Genomic DNA, 13746 nt, shown 5'->3' with positions numbered 1-13746 from the left:
CCGGACTGCAGTAGCAGGCTGGATCAATCAAGATGCATGTAGCAGCTAACGAGGTGCGCTGGACCAATCGCGAGGAGGATTTGGACTGTTCGGATATCTAGGGTTGCTCGGTGGCAGAAAAGGGACTGTTTGGTTATCAGCAGCGGCAAGGTGAGCAGTTATCTAGGCAAAGGTAAGGTAAGTGTGTGTATGTGTGTGAAATGCCCCAGTTGCTATATACTGGTGGCTAGAGCAAACTCATGGTGGTGTGGTAGGGAATACCTCAGGCTTGAACCCTGTAACTTGTATGCAGGTGGTAAGGGCCTGAATTCCCTAACCACCACCATTTGTAAAAAAATTGCAGATTTTTGCCTCATGTTTGATCTGTTCTGTTTCTCTTAATATCTGTGTTTTTTAAATATTTAAATGCTTAGATATTTGATGGTGCAGTGGTAGCATTGTTGCCTCACAGCTACAGGTTCTCAGGTTTGATTCTTGGCTGGGGTGCCTTCTGTATGGGGTCTGCATCTTCTCCCTGTGTTTGTGTGGGTTTGCTTTTGTGTCCTCCCATGTTACAAAGATATGTCTACATTATTTCTTCCTAGGCCTCTGCTGAAAATTGTTTTTTTATTCCAAGTCAGACTGTCCTGGTTAACAAATGTTAAATAAAATTGACAGGCATTTAAATTTCAGACTTCGGGTTCCTGAATGTTTAATTCCTTAAATATTTGATGGTGCAGTGGTAGCATTGTTGCCTCACAGCTATAGGTTCTCTGGTTTGATTCTTGGCTGGGGTGCCTTCTGTGTGGAGTCTGCATCTCCTCCCTGTGTTTGTGTGGGTTTCCTCTGGTGTCCTGCCATTTTACAAAGACATGTCTGCAGTATTTCACCCTGGGCCTCTGCTGAAAATTGTTTTTATTCCGTCAGACTTTCCTGGTTAACAAATGTTGAATAAGTAAAATTGACAGGCATTTGAATTTCAGACTTCATATTCTTCAGAAAATACATAGTAATATAAAACCTTTTATTCTAGCAATTTTCTAAGTTTATAAGATGAATATTTGAAATTTGTCCCTATTTTTGGGACTGTATTCCCCCATTATTGGCTTCGTCCAGGTTTTTTGTGCTAAGGTTGACAGCTATGGCAAGAACTGAATTCACTGAATATGTTATGGTGAGAACTGAATTCACTAAATGATAGCCATTTAAGTTTCAGTCTTTCTCTTTTTCACAAAGCAGCTGATTTGGTGTAGTAGTATTTTGCTCTGACTGTTTTGCACAGGGACCTTGGCAGTAAAATGTATGGTGGTAACACAGCATTTTATTCTAGCAACTTTCCAAGATTATACAAGCAATGTTTAATGTGTCCCTGGTTTTTGGGCTTTTGAACCCCCAATAAATTTTGGCTTTTTCCAGATTTCTTGCGCTGCGAAGTTGAGATGCAGTTGAGTATTGAGTAGATTTTACAAGGATCTGAGAGCTGCAGGGGAAGAAAAGTTTAGTGCTGCTTATGCTGAGTCTGCTTGCATTGTTAATAGCACAACAGGTTGTGTACTTGCTTTTGATGCAGAAGGCTGTGGGTTCTACTCCCACAAGGGGTGGATGCTGCCATACTGAGAATGTCCTCTCTGGCGAAGATACTAACTATGAACCTGTTATCAGTTTGCCATCCATTTCCTATTGCAATATTACTAGCTTATCATTTTTTAATGTAATATAGGCAATTTATTCCTCAGGGGCAACAGACACTTTATTTTTCGATGAAACCATGAAATATGAAGGTGTTTGCTAGCACCAACCTCTTCATTAGTTACAGATTTCTTTAATGTGGAATTATTTAGATGGCTTTAACTTCTTCAGAGATTGTGCATATTTACTGATAATGGTGGACTGTAGAAGTTTGAGTAGACTTTTATGATGGAAATGTTCTGAACTGGGCAGTTTTGTTATTATTGGTGCATGCATTTTGTTTAATTGTTTACTGGAAAAATGTTCTGAACTGGGCAGTTTTGTTATTATTGGTGCATGCGTTTTGTTTCATTGTTTACTGGAAAAATGTTCAAAACAAATTTAAAACGCCCTCTAACAACTGTAGTGTATTGTACAAGTAATATAATTTAGTACAATCAGGAAGGTGTATCAAAGAGCACATGTATGTTTCATGTGCAAGGGGCCTATGATTTGAAAACAGCCCAAAGTTAATCTTTATCTGCCACTGGCAAAATGTATTTTCTTTGAATGTGGGTTTCAATGCTATTTCAGTGAATGTGAGTTTCAATGCTATTTCAATGAATGTGAGTTTCAAGGGCAGATAAGTTTTAATGCTAAGTCTGTTTTCATTGTGAGACTGCATTGCTTTGTTTAGCAGATGTCTTAGTGTTTGTGCTGTAAAATGCAAGATAAAACTTTCAAATGAAGTTCAAATCATAATAGAAGTAAAGCAGTATGCACATTAGTGTTTATGGTAAATGGAGTGAAATAGCCAAGTAATGGATCATTGGAATGGCTGCAGGGGGGAGGCTCCAATCGATCATGATTTTGTGAGGGGGATGGACGGCAAACTCAGACAGCCCTAGCTGAACTATATCTCCCAACTTCCAGATTTTCACAGAATGAATAGATTTTTGCTTCTTATTTTTGGTTTGTTCCTCATAAAATTTGTGATTTTCTGGCAAACCATTTAGGAGTTAAGTCACTAAATAATGACAGACACTGAGTTTCAGACATCATAACCTTCAGAAAAATGCATGCTAAAGTAAGACCTGTTATTCTATCAACTGTCTCAGGTTATACAAGAGCAATTTTTAGTACTGTTTATATTTTCCCCCAATATATTTGGCCTTGTCCAGATATATTGCATTAACAGGTTGAGAGGTACATGCAAATAAATTGCTTTATAGAATTAGGCATAGCCAGACCTCTTAACTTTCCCCAATTTTGGCTCAAAATGTTGCTCTTCCCCTAATAATCCCTCTGCAAAATAGCAATTTTAGAAGAAAACATGGAAGGTTTACAATTAAGAAATAACTGTAATAATCAGAGTTATAGATTACTTTTATTTCAGAAATGCATGAAGATTCTTTTATTTTGTCAGCTGCTCAAGTTAGCAGAACTAATATTAAAAATGTGTTGCTTCTTTGACTGGTTCCCAGCTGTATTGTGTGGCTGTATTATATTTTTGCATCACATTTTTGGTCCATTTTTCATAAAATTGTGGGGTTTTTTTTGGCAAATTACTGGCAAATCATTAGAGACTGAAGTTAGAAAATAATGACAGACATTTGAGTTTCAAACTTCATACCCTTCAGAAAATTCATACCAATGCAAGACCTACTATTCTATTATCTTTCTAAATGTATAAGAGCAATATTTAAAAATTGTCCTTATTTTGGGCCTTTGTCCCACTTGTGTGTATGGCTTTGTCCAGATTTCTTGCTCTGAGGTTGACAGGTATGACAAATGTGTCAGGGCCATCACAGTCAGCCAGAGACATTTCAAATTGTGACATACTTGTTGCACCCCACTCCTCCATGTAGTGACCCTGGATGTGTCCAACCAAGGCAAGGAGCAGTTATGCAGTGTAAATGTGCAGAGTATCCCCCCATCCAAGGTAGACATAAGTACTACATTGGCTTTTCATCTGTCCTTGATTTTGCAGAATGGTCTGGTTTCTGTCATATTTTTGTACTGTTGATTTATGTTTTACTCAAAGTGCCTGTTGCTCTGTGTTTAAGTAACAATGCTGTAATGACTGTCAGGTAAGCTTGTCTGAGATCGTAAGATGCAAGTAAGCTTTAATAAGCATACTGTTAAAGAGCTGCCAACATTGAAAGCCTTTCTGTTGTTGCCATGCAGAGAATACTTACATCACTAGATAATGTATAAGCCTTGGGTATTGAAACGCATATGACAGTGTTTGTAATAAAGGACAGGATTACATTATTTTAAGAAGTTCATTACACTTGTTGGAGACTTCCAGTCATCTCTGCAGGCTTTATCTGTAAATTAAACAGAATGCCAATCATGTGTGGTCCATAACCTGTACAGTAATCCTTTAAGCAATGTATCTTGAGCTTGTTTCTTGTTTGCTTTTCATTTTTTACTTTGATCATGTTTTCCCCATGAAACAAGTAGATAGTTGTCAGTCAGCAGGTCATTTTTGGATAAGAAACATTTTTACAAGTGGGGGCATCACAGAGATTGCTACTTTCAGCATGTTACTTGGTACTTTAATAAAGCTGAATATAAATTATAATTAGTTAGAACTGCAGTGCAAGGAGAAGTGGTTTGAATTGAGTGCTGCTTGTTTTTCTTATACTTGATTTTGACTGGCATTCCAGTAATGTATTTAAAAAATAATTATTTTTTTTCATGCCTCACAACCTTTTTGTTTCCATCTAGATATTAAGTAAGATGTCATGCAGCCAATGCACTGAAATATTTTTATTCTTCTACACTTCATTTTGTCTTGATTGGACTCTCATAATGACGGTTTGGCACCCAGGGCAGCGTATTTAATTAAAGTTAGTTTTTGTGGTTTTGAGCATAGCTCCTCCCCTTTCTAGTTGGCCACACCCTTCCCATTGACCCCACCTATTCAGCTGTCTCCTGCAGCCCCCCCCTTTGATTTGAAGTCACCAGCTACCACTGATTCCTGCATTAGAGAAGCAGATTCAAAACACATTTTTTTAAATGTCATTTGTACAATAACATCACAGACTGCTGAATGAGACCGTCTCCCCTATGTTCCTTGCTGTAAAAACGTAATAACTGCATTACTAAGTTCCACGTTAGTTGATACTTACTGCATATTTTTTTCATTTTCAGAGTGTAGGAGAGGAGCTTCAACAGTTCATTGTAAAAGAATACTTTGAAGATATCGAAGACCCCATTCAGTTGCGGGATCTTTTTCTCGAATTTTTAGGTGACTTAATTCTTGTTATCCCAACATTCAGGGCTGCTAAGTACCATAGAGGTAAGAAAAAAGAAAGATGCAATAACATTGTCTTTTCTAACACTGATATATTTTCAGTTAAAGTAAATTTACTGAAAATCAGCAGTAAGACGTACAGAAGTGAGCAGTGTACAGATTGTACTGCTCAAAGTGTGTTATAAGTACAAAGGATGAGTACATGAAACTCTCCAATAAAATGGATGTTATATTTTTAAAATGTTTTATGGTTTGATAAATTGCTTTGGTAACAAAAATGCATGTTTATACCTTTTTGTGAACAATGCTTTCAGGATAGAGATTTTAGACAGAAGTTTAATCAGAGTTAATAGTATGTTCATAGCATTAAAAATAAAAAAATAGAAAAAATCATCTAGGTTGTCAGTTTATAACATAATGCTTGAAAATGTAGACATTTAAAGGCTATGTTTCCCAGACAGAATGTACTTTTAAAGCTATATTTTCTAGGCATTGTACCCCTCATGGGATCATCCACAGGAAGTTAACCTAAGACAAGAGTCAGACAAAAATAACCCACAAAATATGATTCTCATGATTGGTATTTCAGTACATTAGAGAATTTCACCCAGAGCACAGATACTAGAACCCTCCTTTGGAGCCATGCCTGGGGTGGTGCTCTGTGATGAGTATCTGAAAACAGGATGGATCACAGAAACTTGGGGGTGGGTAACAAGCCTCTTGCTACAGTCAACACTGGCATTTCTTAAAATATCAGCATTAGATTAACAAATACCTGTATGTTAACAAACACCAGTACTACACACCGTACCTCTCATCTGTCTAGAATTTCATAGAGATTTTTACCTCTTATTTTTGGTACGTTGCTTATTACATCCATAAAGTAATGACAGACATTTCAGTGTTCATACCCTTCAGAATATATACACAAATTCAAAACTGTTATTCTTGCAACTTTCTAAGTTTATATGAGCAATATGTAGGATCTGCCTTATGATTTTGGGACATTGTCCCCCCAATATTTTTTACTTTATCCAGGCTTCTTCCAGTAAGAAGTCGAGAGGTATGCTACATTCCCACATCATTGGCACCTACAAACCGCAACCCCCGACAGCTTCAGGAGCAAGGAAAAAAAGTCTTCATCTTAAAGACTAAAGGAAAAATAAATTACAGTCAATTGCCATTGAAGTGAAGACCTACTTGTGGGAGGAGTTTGGGTCAGAGTAAATTAATCATCTACACCTGTTTTATAGATGTAGATAAGATATCTGACTGTACCTTGCAGTATTGTAGAAGCTGTTACAACAATATGGGTGGTAAGGCGATCTCTACATGTTGTTCACTCCATGTGTTTGCAGAATCAGAGGTGAGTCTCCATTCTCTTTATTAACACATATACATTTAATGGATAGTAGGACTCTGCAAGGGCGTATAATGTGTAGTATCCTGTTCATCAGCTGCATGGGAAGGACACCAGTGTAAAGCCAAAATTAAGAATCTAAACAGTTTGTAAAATTGAGCACTGCAGCACTGGGTCTTGCAGACATTGTGTTTCTGGTTACAAGCAACTGTTTTTACTGCAACAAAAAGATATGGTGGGCAGTGTGCTAGTACTGTATGGATAGTTTGTGATGGGCAGTATGTTAGTACTGTATGCATAGTTTGTGATGGGCAGCCAGTATGTTAGTACTGTATGGACAGTTTGTGATGGGCAGTATGTTAGTACTGTATGGACAGTTTGTGATGGGCAGTATGTTAGTACTGTATGCATAGTTTGTGATGGGCAGGAAGTTAGTACTGTATGGACAGTTTGTGATGGGCAGTATGTTAGTACTGTATGCATAGTTTGTGATGGGCAGTATGTTAGTACTGTATGGATAGTTTGTGATGAGCAGTATGTTAAGACTGTATGTATAGTTTGTGATGGGCAGTATGTTAGTACTGTATGGTTAGTTTTCAGTAGGAGATGTGAAGAATTGCTGTATAATGAAATGTGGGACTACAACGTTATTATGGGAAGAAAAAAGAAATGCATGTGGATCAAGGGGTGAGAGAACTGTAGGAAGGAAAGAAGAGTATGAGTACAACAGATGAATTAAAAAGCATCATCTTTAAATCAGAAGACATAGTTCTCTCCCAGAAAATACGACTGGCTTTCTGCATGGGAGAGGTGAGCAGCTAACAGGTGGAGGAGCCTGAGCATCTTGGAGTCCAGTACATGATGGACACTAGAGTGGGCTGGTGGAATGATAAGATGTGGGGGTGGTAGTACTGCAGGGATTGTGCCATCCTGTAGTGAGGAATGAGAGCCCAACTCCTAAGCTGAAGCTCTGTTTGCAGGTCAATATATGTCCCATCCTTACTTATGGAGCAAACCAAAAAAGACACGCAAGGTGGATCCAGTGCAAGGCTCAAACCAAAATGTCAAAATGCACAAAACGAGCCAGCACAAAGGTTTAGGCAAGCAAAAAACTACTTTATTGTGGCATGTTGAAAAACGAAATAAAAAAACAGAAGAACTGCAAACCGGTTTTGGCCAATGTAATGGCCTTCAGTGCAGAAAGAAAAAGTTAAAATGATGCATACTGATGTTCCTTATATACTGAATGATTTAAAGGGATATGTAACCAAAAAAGAAAAAATTTGTTTAATATAAACATTTCTTAAAAACAGAAAATAATGACAAAAATGAATATAATAATATTACATAATATTGATTACATTAGTCCCCAGCAAAATAGGGAAAATAAGCTCAGTTCAAACCCAAAAGTACAGCAATAAATGTATAAATATATAGTATCAACATATAGCTTTATCCACATTCATTTAACCCAGGTTTGAACAAAGTACCCAGTTTTGTAATCCATAATGCTTCCATATTATTGAGTTTATCATGCCAGCCTGCCTTGGTCAACCTCGGCAGCTGAATCCTATCAATGATAGTAAATTGAAATTGGGCAGTTTGGTGAATCAAAGTATGCTTGTAAAGGGCATTTGTTAATTTTTTAGTTCTGATAGCACTAAGATGCTCACTTATGCGAAATCTTAATGGACGAGAGGTTTGGCCGACATAAAATGAAGTACATGTACAGGTGGCCAAATATACCACCCAATCAGAGCTACAATTACCAAAAATCCTTATGTTGAAAACTCGTGAAGTGTTGGCACTTACTTATGGTCACAAGCTTTTAGTCATGACAGAAAAGGTCAAGACTACAAATAGCAGAAACAAGGTTCCCTTGAAAGGATGCTGGTGTATATTTTCTTATTAGAGTGAGGAGCTCAGCAAAACTGGAGTAGAGCTGCTGCTCCTCTGTATTAAAATAAGCCATTTGTGGCTTGGGGATATATTAAAACTAGCCGATGGTTACCAGTTATGGGAGTTGTGTCAGGCAAGACACTGTCACAGACCCAGAACAAACTGGAGAGAATATATATCTCTCACCTTGCTCGCAAATAAGTGGGGTTATTGCAGGATGCCCTAGCAAGGGATGTTTGTGGTAGGAGAATTGAGTCTATTTTGCTCAGCTTGTAAGCACCGCAGCCTTCAGCAGGAGTAGTTTTGTAGAAAATGAATGGATGGAAGAGTACCTGGAGAGTAGAGAGAGCAGAAAAAAGCAACAGTGGACTACCTATAAAAATTATTTAACGAGATCAAATGTGACTCCACAATTGTAAAAAATTGTGTTGTAAACAATTAATTATGAGTAGATTTAAATCTGTCAGGGACTTGGCCAACTATGTTAATGCTTTCAGTAAAAAAATTACTAGTACTTATGAATTAAGTTCTAAAACATCAAATTAAATAAATATATGTTTTCAGATAAAAAAAAGAGTACATTACTTCATCTAGTACTGTGAAGTATTTCAGCAAGGGCTTTGCCTCATATTTTGTCAACACTCAAAGTGTCCATCCTTTTGTAATATATATTTCACATGTTACTAGCCCACATTTTACTGAAAGACAGATGAAATGGTTTATAAAAGTTTTAAAAAATCTTGGGGCCAGATCAAATTCTAGGGTGATATTTCTAAGAGTCTATGTCATTCAAGGGAACCCCCCTTTCATTATTTATTGCAAAAACCTTCAGTTTATGGGAACATCCATCTGATATATAAGACACACACATTCAGTCTCTCTCTCTATGTAACTATAAGTGTGTATGTATGTGTGTGTATATATATATATATATATATATATATATATATATATATATATATATATATGTATATACACACACACACACACACACACACACACACACACACACACACACACACACGGTTCCACTTCATATCATCGAATTACCATTTCATCGAATTTCAAATCATCGAGACCAAATCGTCGAAAACTCATTTCATCGAAAACTCATATCATCGAATCTCAAATCATTGAAAACTACAAAGCAATTACAAATAACATCCCAGACACTGTTTACTATGTTTATGCGGGGGGGCAAGCCCCCCTGCACTCCCCATGTGGGGGGCTCCGCCCCCCACACCCCCCGTAATAAAATATACCAACTCCAAGGTCACACTACAGTGGGGTTAGGAAATAACCTCTTTCCCCCACTGTAGTGCAACCTTGGAGTTGGTATATTTATTTATGGGGGGTGCAGGGGGGCTTGCCCCCCTGCATAAATGTAGTAAAAACTTTGTGGAATGTTATTTGTAGTTGCTTTGTGATTTTCAGTGATTTGAGATTCGATGATATGAGTTTTTGATGAAATGAGTTTTCGACAATTTGGTCTCGATGATTTGCAATTCGATGAAATGGTAATTCGATGATATGAAGTGGAGCCATACACACTCACACACCAAGGGGCATACCTCTCAACTGTACAGATTTTCGCAGACTGTCCAGATTTTTGCTCCATATTTTCGTTCCGATTTTCATAAAATTCTGCTTTTTTGTCAAATTAATGGCAATTCATTAAAAGATTGAAATTAGAAAATAATGACATACATTTGCGTTTCAGACTTTATACCCTTCAGAAAATTCATGCTAATGCAAAACCTGCCATTCTATCAACTTTCTAAGTTTGTAACAGTAGTATTTAAAGAGTATCCCAATTTTTGGGCCTTTGTCCCACTTTTATTTATGGCTTTGTCCAGATTTCTTGCTCTAAGAGGTCGAGAGGTATGACAAGGGGGATCTACTTTTTATCCATTAATTGACTGTTAGTTTAATAAAATTCACTGGAAAACTATGTGAGAAAATAACATACTATGACAGGATTTCATCACACCAGTGTGTAGATATCTTTATATATGTATGTATGTATATTTATAATATATCGATATGTGTATATATATATATGTGTATATATATCTATATATATATATATATATATATATATATATATATAGATAGATAGATAGATTTATGAAAACTGGTTTAATGCTTTTATTATATTTGATAGCTGTATCAGTGAGCTAGTCAAAAGCTGACTTTCTCAGCTATGAACTGCTTGACATAGTAACAAATATATGTTAAAAAGTAGCAACACTTTCTGAAACAGCAAAACAGTAGCAACACTTTCTTAAACAGCAAAACAGCGTCATAAAACAAAGGGCCCATCTGCCTAAACTGGTGGAAGCCCAAGTTGGTGTAAAAAATCCTGAGGCACGTATTAGGAAGACAAAGGGGTTTTACTTAAATATAGCATTTTACTTTACATAATATACTTTTTTTCACTTCAGATAAACTGAAAAAAAGTTCATGTTCAGTACAATAACTAAAATCAGACACATAGTCCTTTAAATATATTTAAACATTATAAATTTCATCCCTCTCACCTCTTGCTCAACAACTGTTTCTTTAGTCTCCCCATAACTTCAGAGTCCCACATTTTATTATACATCCAAACCAAAGGGTAGAAATGACACACACACAAATCACGGAGTAAAAACTGCAAGAAAAAGCCAGCCAAGCTAGAATTTTCACTGAGTGATACCTTAAAACCTCCTGTGGCTGAGGCACATGGGATATATGCAAATAACCCCTTAGGACATCAAGTGTTTCAGTTACATGTCTTCTGAATGTCCATGACTTTTTTACTCTTTATGGTTATATTCCAGTCAATAAAGCCAAACCCCAATAACAGTGGCCATAAATGTTTTGGCCTTTTTATTGACCTCATCTTTATGGGCATCAGCTAGGTTTGAAGATCCTTGTTTCTGAAGTATAGCCGAACTTGTGAAGATATGTGAAGGCTGCCAGCCTAGCTAGATAGAATTCTGTAGATAATTCTGTCATTTGTAAATATTAATATAAGCCACAGGCTTGTTCTCTTAAATGGAAGAAAATGGTGTTAAATGTTGAATGTCAAAAATGTAACAACAGTGCACTCTGCTAGAAGAAAGCTGTTAAGTCTAACCTTGTATGACTGTTTGATCTCATACTCGGAGCCATGATGTCTGAACCAGCAGATTCTTTCTATTGTTTTGAGACCAGAGTTGCTTGCTAGATTTTACATATATAATGTCTTTAATTACTGTGGTTTCCTGACCAGGTGCAAGATCAAAGTGATGTTAACTCTAAGTTTCTGTTAACCTGAGAAACCAGAGAAGAATGATGTAATTTAAAACATGTCAGCAGTGACGTGTTATCAATTTAAAAGACTGTCTCTGAGAGAGAGAGAGAGAGACAGAGCATTTTGGATTTTGTCTAAAGCTGACAACAACTCACCAGTACTCTGCTTTTGCTGTATATGTAAGTTTATTTAGAATTGTGATTGCTCTTAGGAGAAGAAAGCAAATAGTAAGTTTAGTCTAGCTGTTTTCTATATTTATGGCAGAACTATTCTACAGTATTATTTTAAGCATTTTCCTGTGATTTCAAAACTCTTGACAAGCACTGTGTAGTAAGAGGTATCGCGTTGTGTTTTTTTATTTATTATTAAATATTTTTAAACCTTTCAACTGTGGCTGTTTTGTGTAGAGATAATGTAAGCTCTAGAGTACATTGCATTTATATAGTGATACTGGCCAAGCCACTCCAATAGCTTTAGCCCTGGGTCACACTTACTATTTGGATAATAATATTGTGCAGTAATAATTGGACACCCTTTGGTAAGGGCCTTATTAGTAGCTGATATCAGTGGTTGGTGGCAGTGATTTCTACCTTATAGCCTGGCAGAGAAGGGGGCATAACTGGAGAACCTGTGCCAGCCTTCCTCAGGACTGTCTGTGTGTTTGTATATAACTCATATCTCAAAGTGTGTGTGGATCAGCTACTTGGGCAGGGACATGAAGCACTGGTTGGACAGAGAGGATGCTGGAGGTTTCAGCTTGACCACTAGGCTGAGACCTGTACCCTATAGCTATGCCAGTGGGGAGTATTATTGGGGATCTGGACAGAAAGGGAGAAACCTGCCCCAGACTGACTGTGATCTCTGCTCTTAAGAGAAATTGTACTTTACTGTGTGTGTATTTGTTATCCCTCCCAATGTGGACACCCCTCACTGATGTTAGTGGTGAGGACTGAGGCTCCTTCATTACTGGGCCAATGCATGGGTGTCAGATATTAATTGTTTGGCAGTGGTGGGATACCCACACCACATACTAATTGTTTGGCAATTGACTTGTAGTGGTGTGGATAGTGAATTCCTGTAGCTTGTGTACAGTGATCACTGAAGATGTTTTTGTACTGTAAATCAGCCCCACAGTGAATATTCAGAGTTCAGATCACAATTGTTTTATTTCTTTTACTAGCTTAGTTAGTCAGGGAGAGCAGGCAAGCATGTCAGCAGAGGAGCATGGCAAGCTGTCAAGGAGCCAGTCCGCTGAGATGTCCTAGGCTAAGGGCTGGTGCATGGAAACCTGACTAAGGCAGACATGATTGCAACTTTGGTGACAGCTAAATCAGAAAACAGCAATCAGGAGGGCAATCAGAATGGCTGTGGGAGATGTACAAGGCTCTGAGAATGGACAGCTCAACCTTTCTGCAGAGGACTTAAAAAACATCTGGAGCTAAAGGGACTTGAATTGGAGGCCAGACATTTGGAAACAGAAGCAACAGAGAGAGACTGAGACATCTACAGGCTGAGATGAATGAGAAACTGCTACACCTGGAAGCTGAGGAGAAGGAAAGGCAGAGGCAGCAGGAAAAGGAGATGCTGACTCTTCACCAGAGTCATGGAGGTAATGGAAAATGGAGTAACCGGACCCCCAGAAGCACAAAAGGTCAGTAAATTTCTTTCACAGTTTACAGAGGGGGGTTTAATTTTGATAGTTTTATTCATATCTCTGAGAGGGTATGTAAACAGTATGATGTTGACCAAAGGCTCTGGGTATGGTTCCTGACCCCCTTACTCCATGGTAAAGCTGTAACTGCATTGTCTAAACTTTCTGATTGTAAATATTTTGATTATACTGCTGTTAAGAATTGTCTGTTAGAATTTTGTAAGCTGACATCTGAAACTTATAGGAAAATGTTTCATGAGCATAGACTCAAGGCAGATGAAAGTATGTGTGAATATGTTGCTGAACTGAGCACTTATTTTCATAGGTGGGTGAGTGGATGTTTGGTCACCTCTTTTAAAGTGCTGCCAGACCTTTTGGTAAGGGAACAAGCCCTTAGCATTTTGCCTGATGACATGAGGATCTGGTTAGCCGATAGACAATGTGCTACTTCAGATGAGTTGGGGAAGAAGGGAGACCTATACCTAGCAAGCAGGGTATCCCTGCACAGGAAGGTGACCCCCAGTACTACTCATGGGTATAAAGGAACCCATGGTGGGCAGCCCAGACTGGCCCAACAAAATCTGCCAGTAGCAGGGGAAGCTAATAGTCCAGGTACACGTCCAGGACCTAGGGTTAAATGTTTTGAATGC

The 13746-nt window shown here is 37.8% G+C and overlaps 1 protein-coding gene across 1 annotated transcript in view; it reads left to right on the top strand.

Annotated features, from left to right (window-relative positions):
• Positions 1–13746, top strand: part of LOC122810349 (carboxylesterase 5A-like) — a 325740-nt gene that overhangs the window by 281109 nt on the left and 30885 nt on the right. Inside the window, exon 10 of the mRNA XM_044081930.1 lies at positions 4807–4954. Coding sequence (XP_043937865.1) covers positions 4807–4954 — 148 coding nt within the window. The remainder of the gene's footprint in view (positions 1–4806; positions 4955–13746) is intronic.

The sequence above is a fragment of the Protopterus annectens genome, chromosome 8.part1 (assembly GCF_019279795.1).
Source record: "Protopterus annectens isolate FY-2018-M chromosome 8.part1, PAN1.0, whole genome shotgun sequence".
Classification (NCBI taxonomy): domain Eukaryota; kingdom Metazoa; phylum Chordata; order Ceratodontiformes; family Protopteridae; genus Protopterus; species Protopterus annectens.
This window is presented reverse-complemented; position numbering and strand designations above follow the sequence as displayed.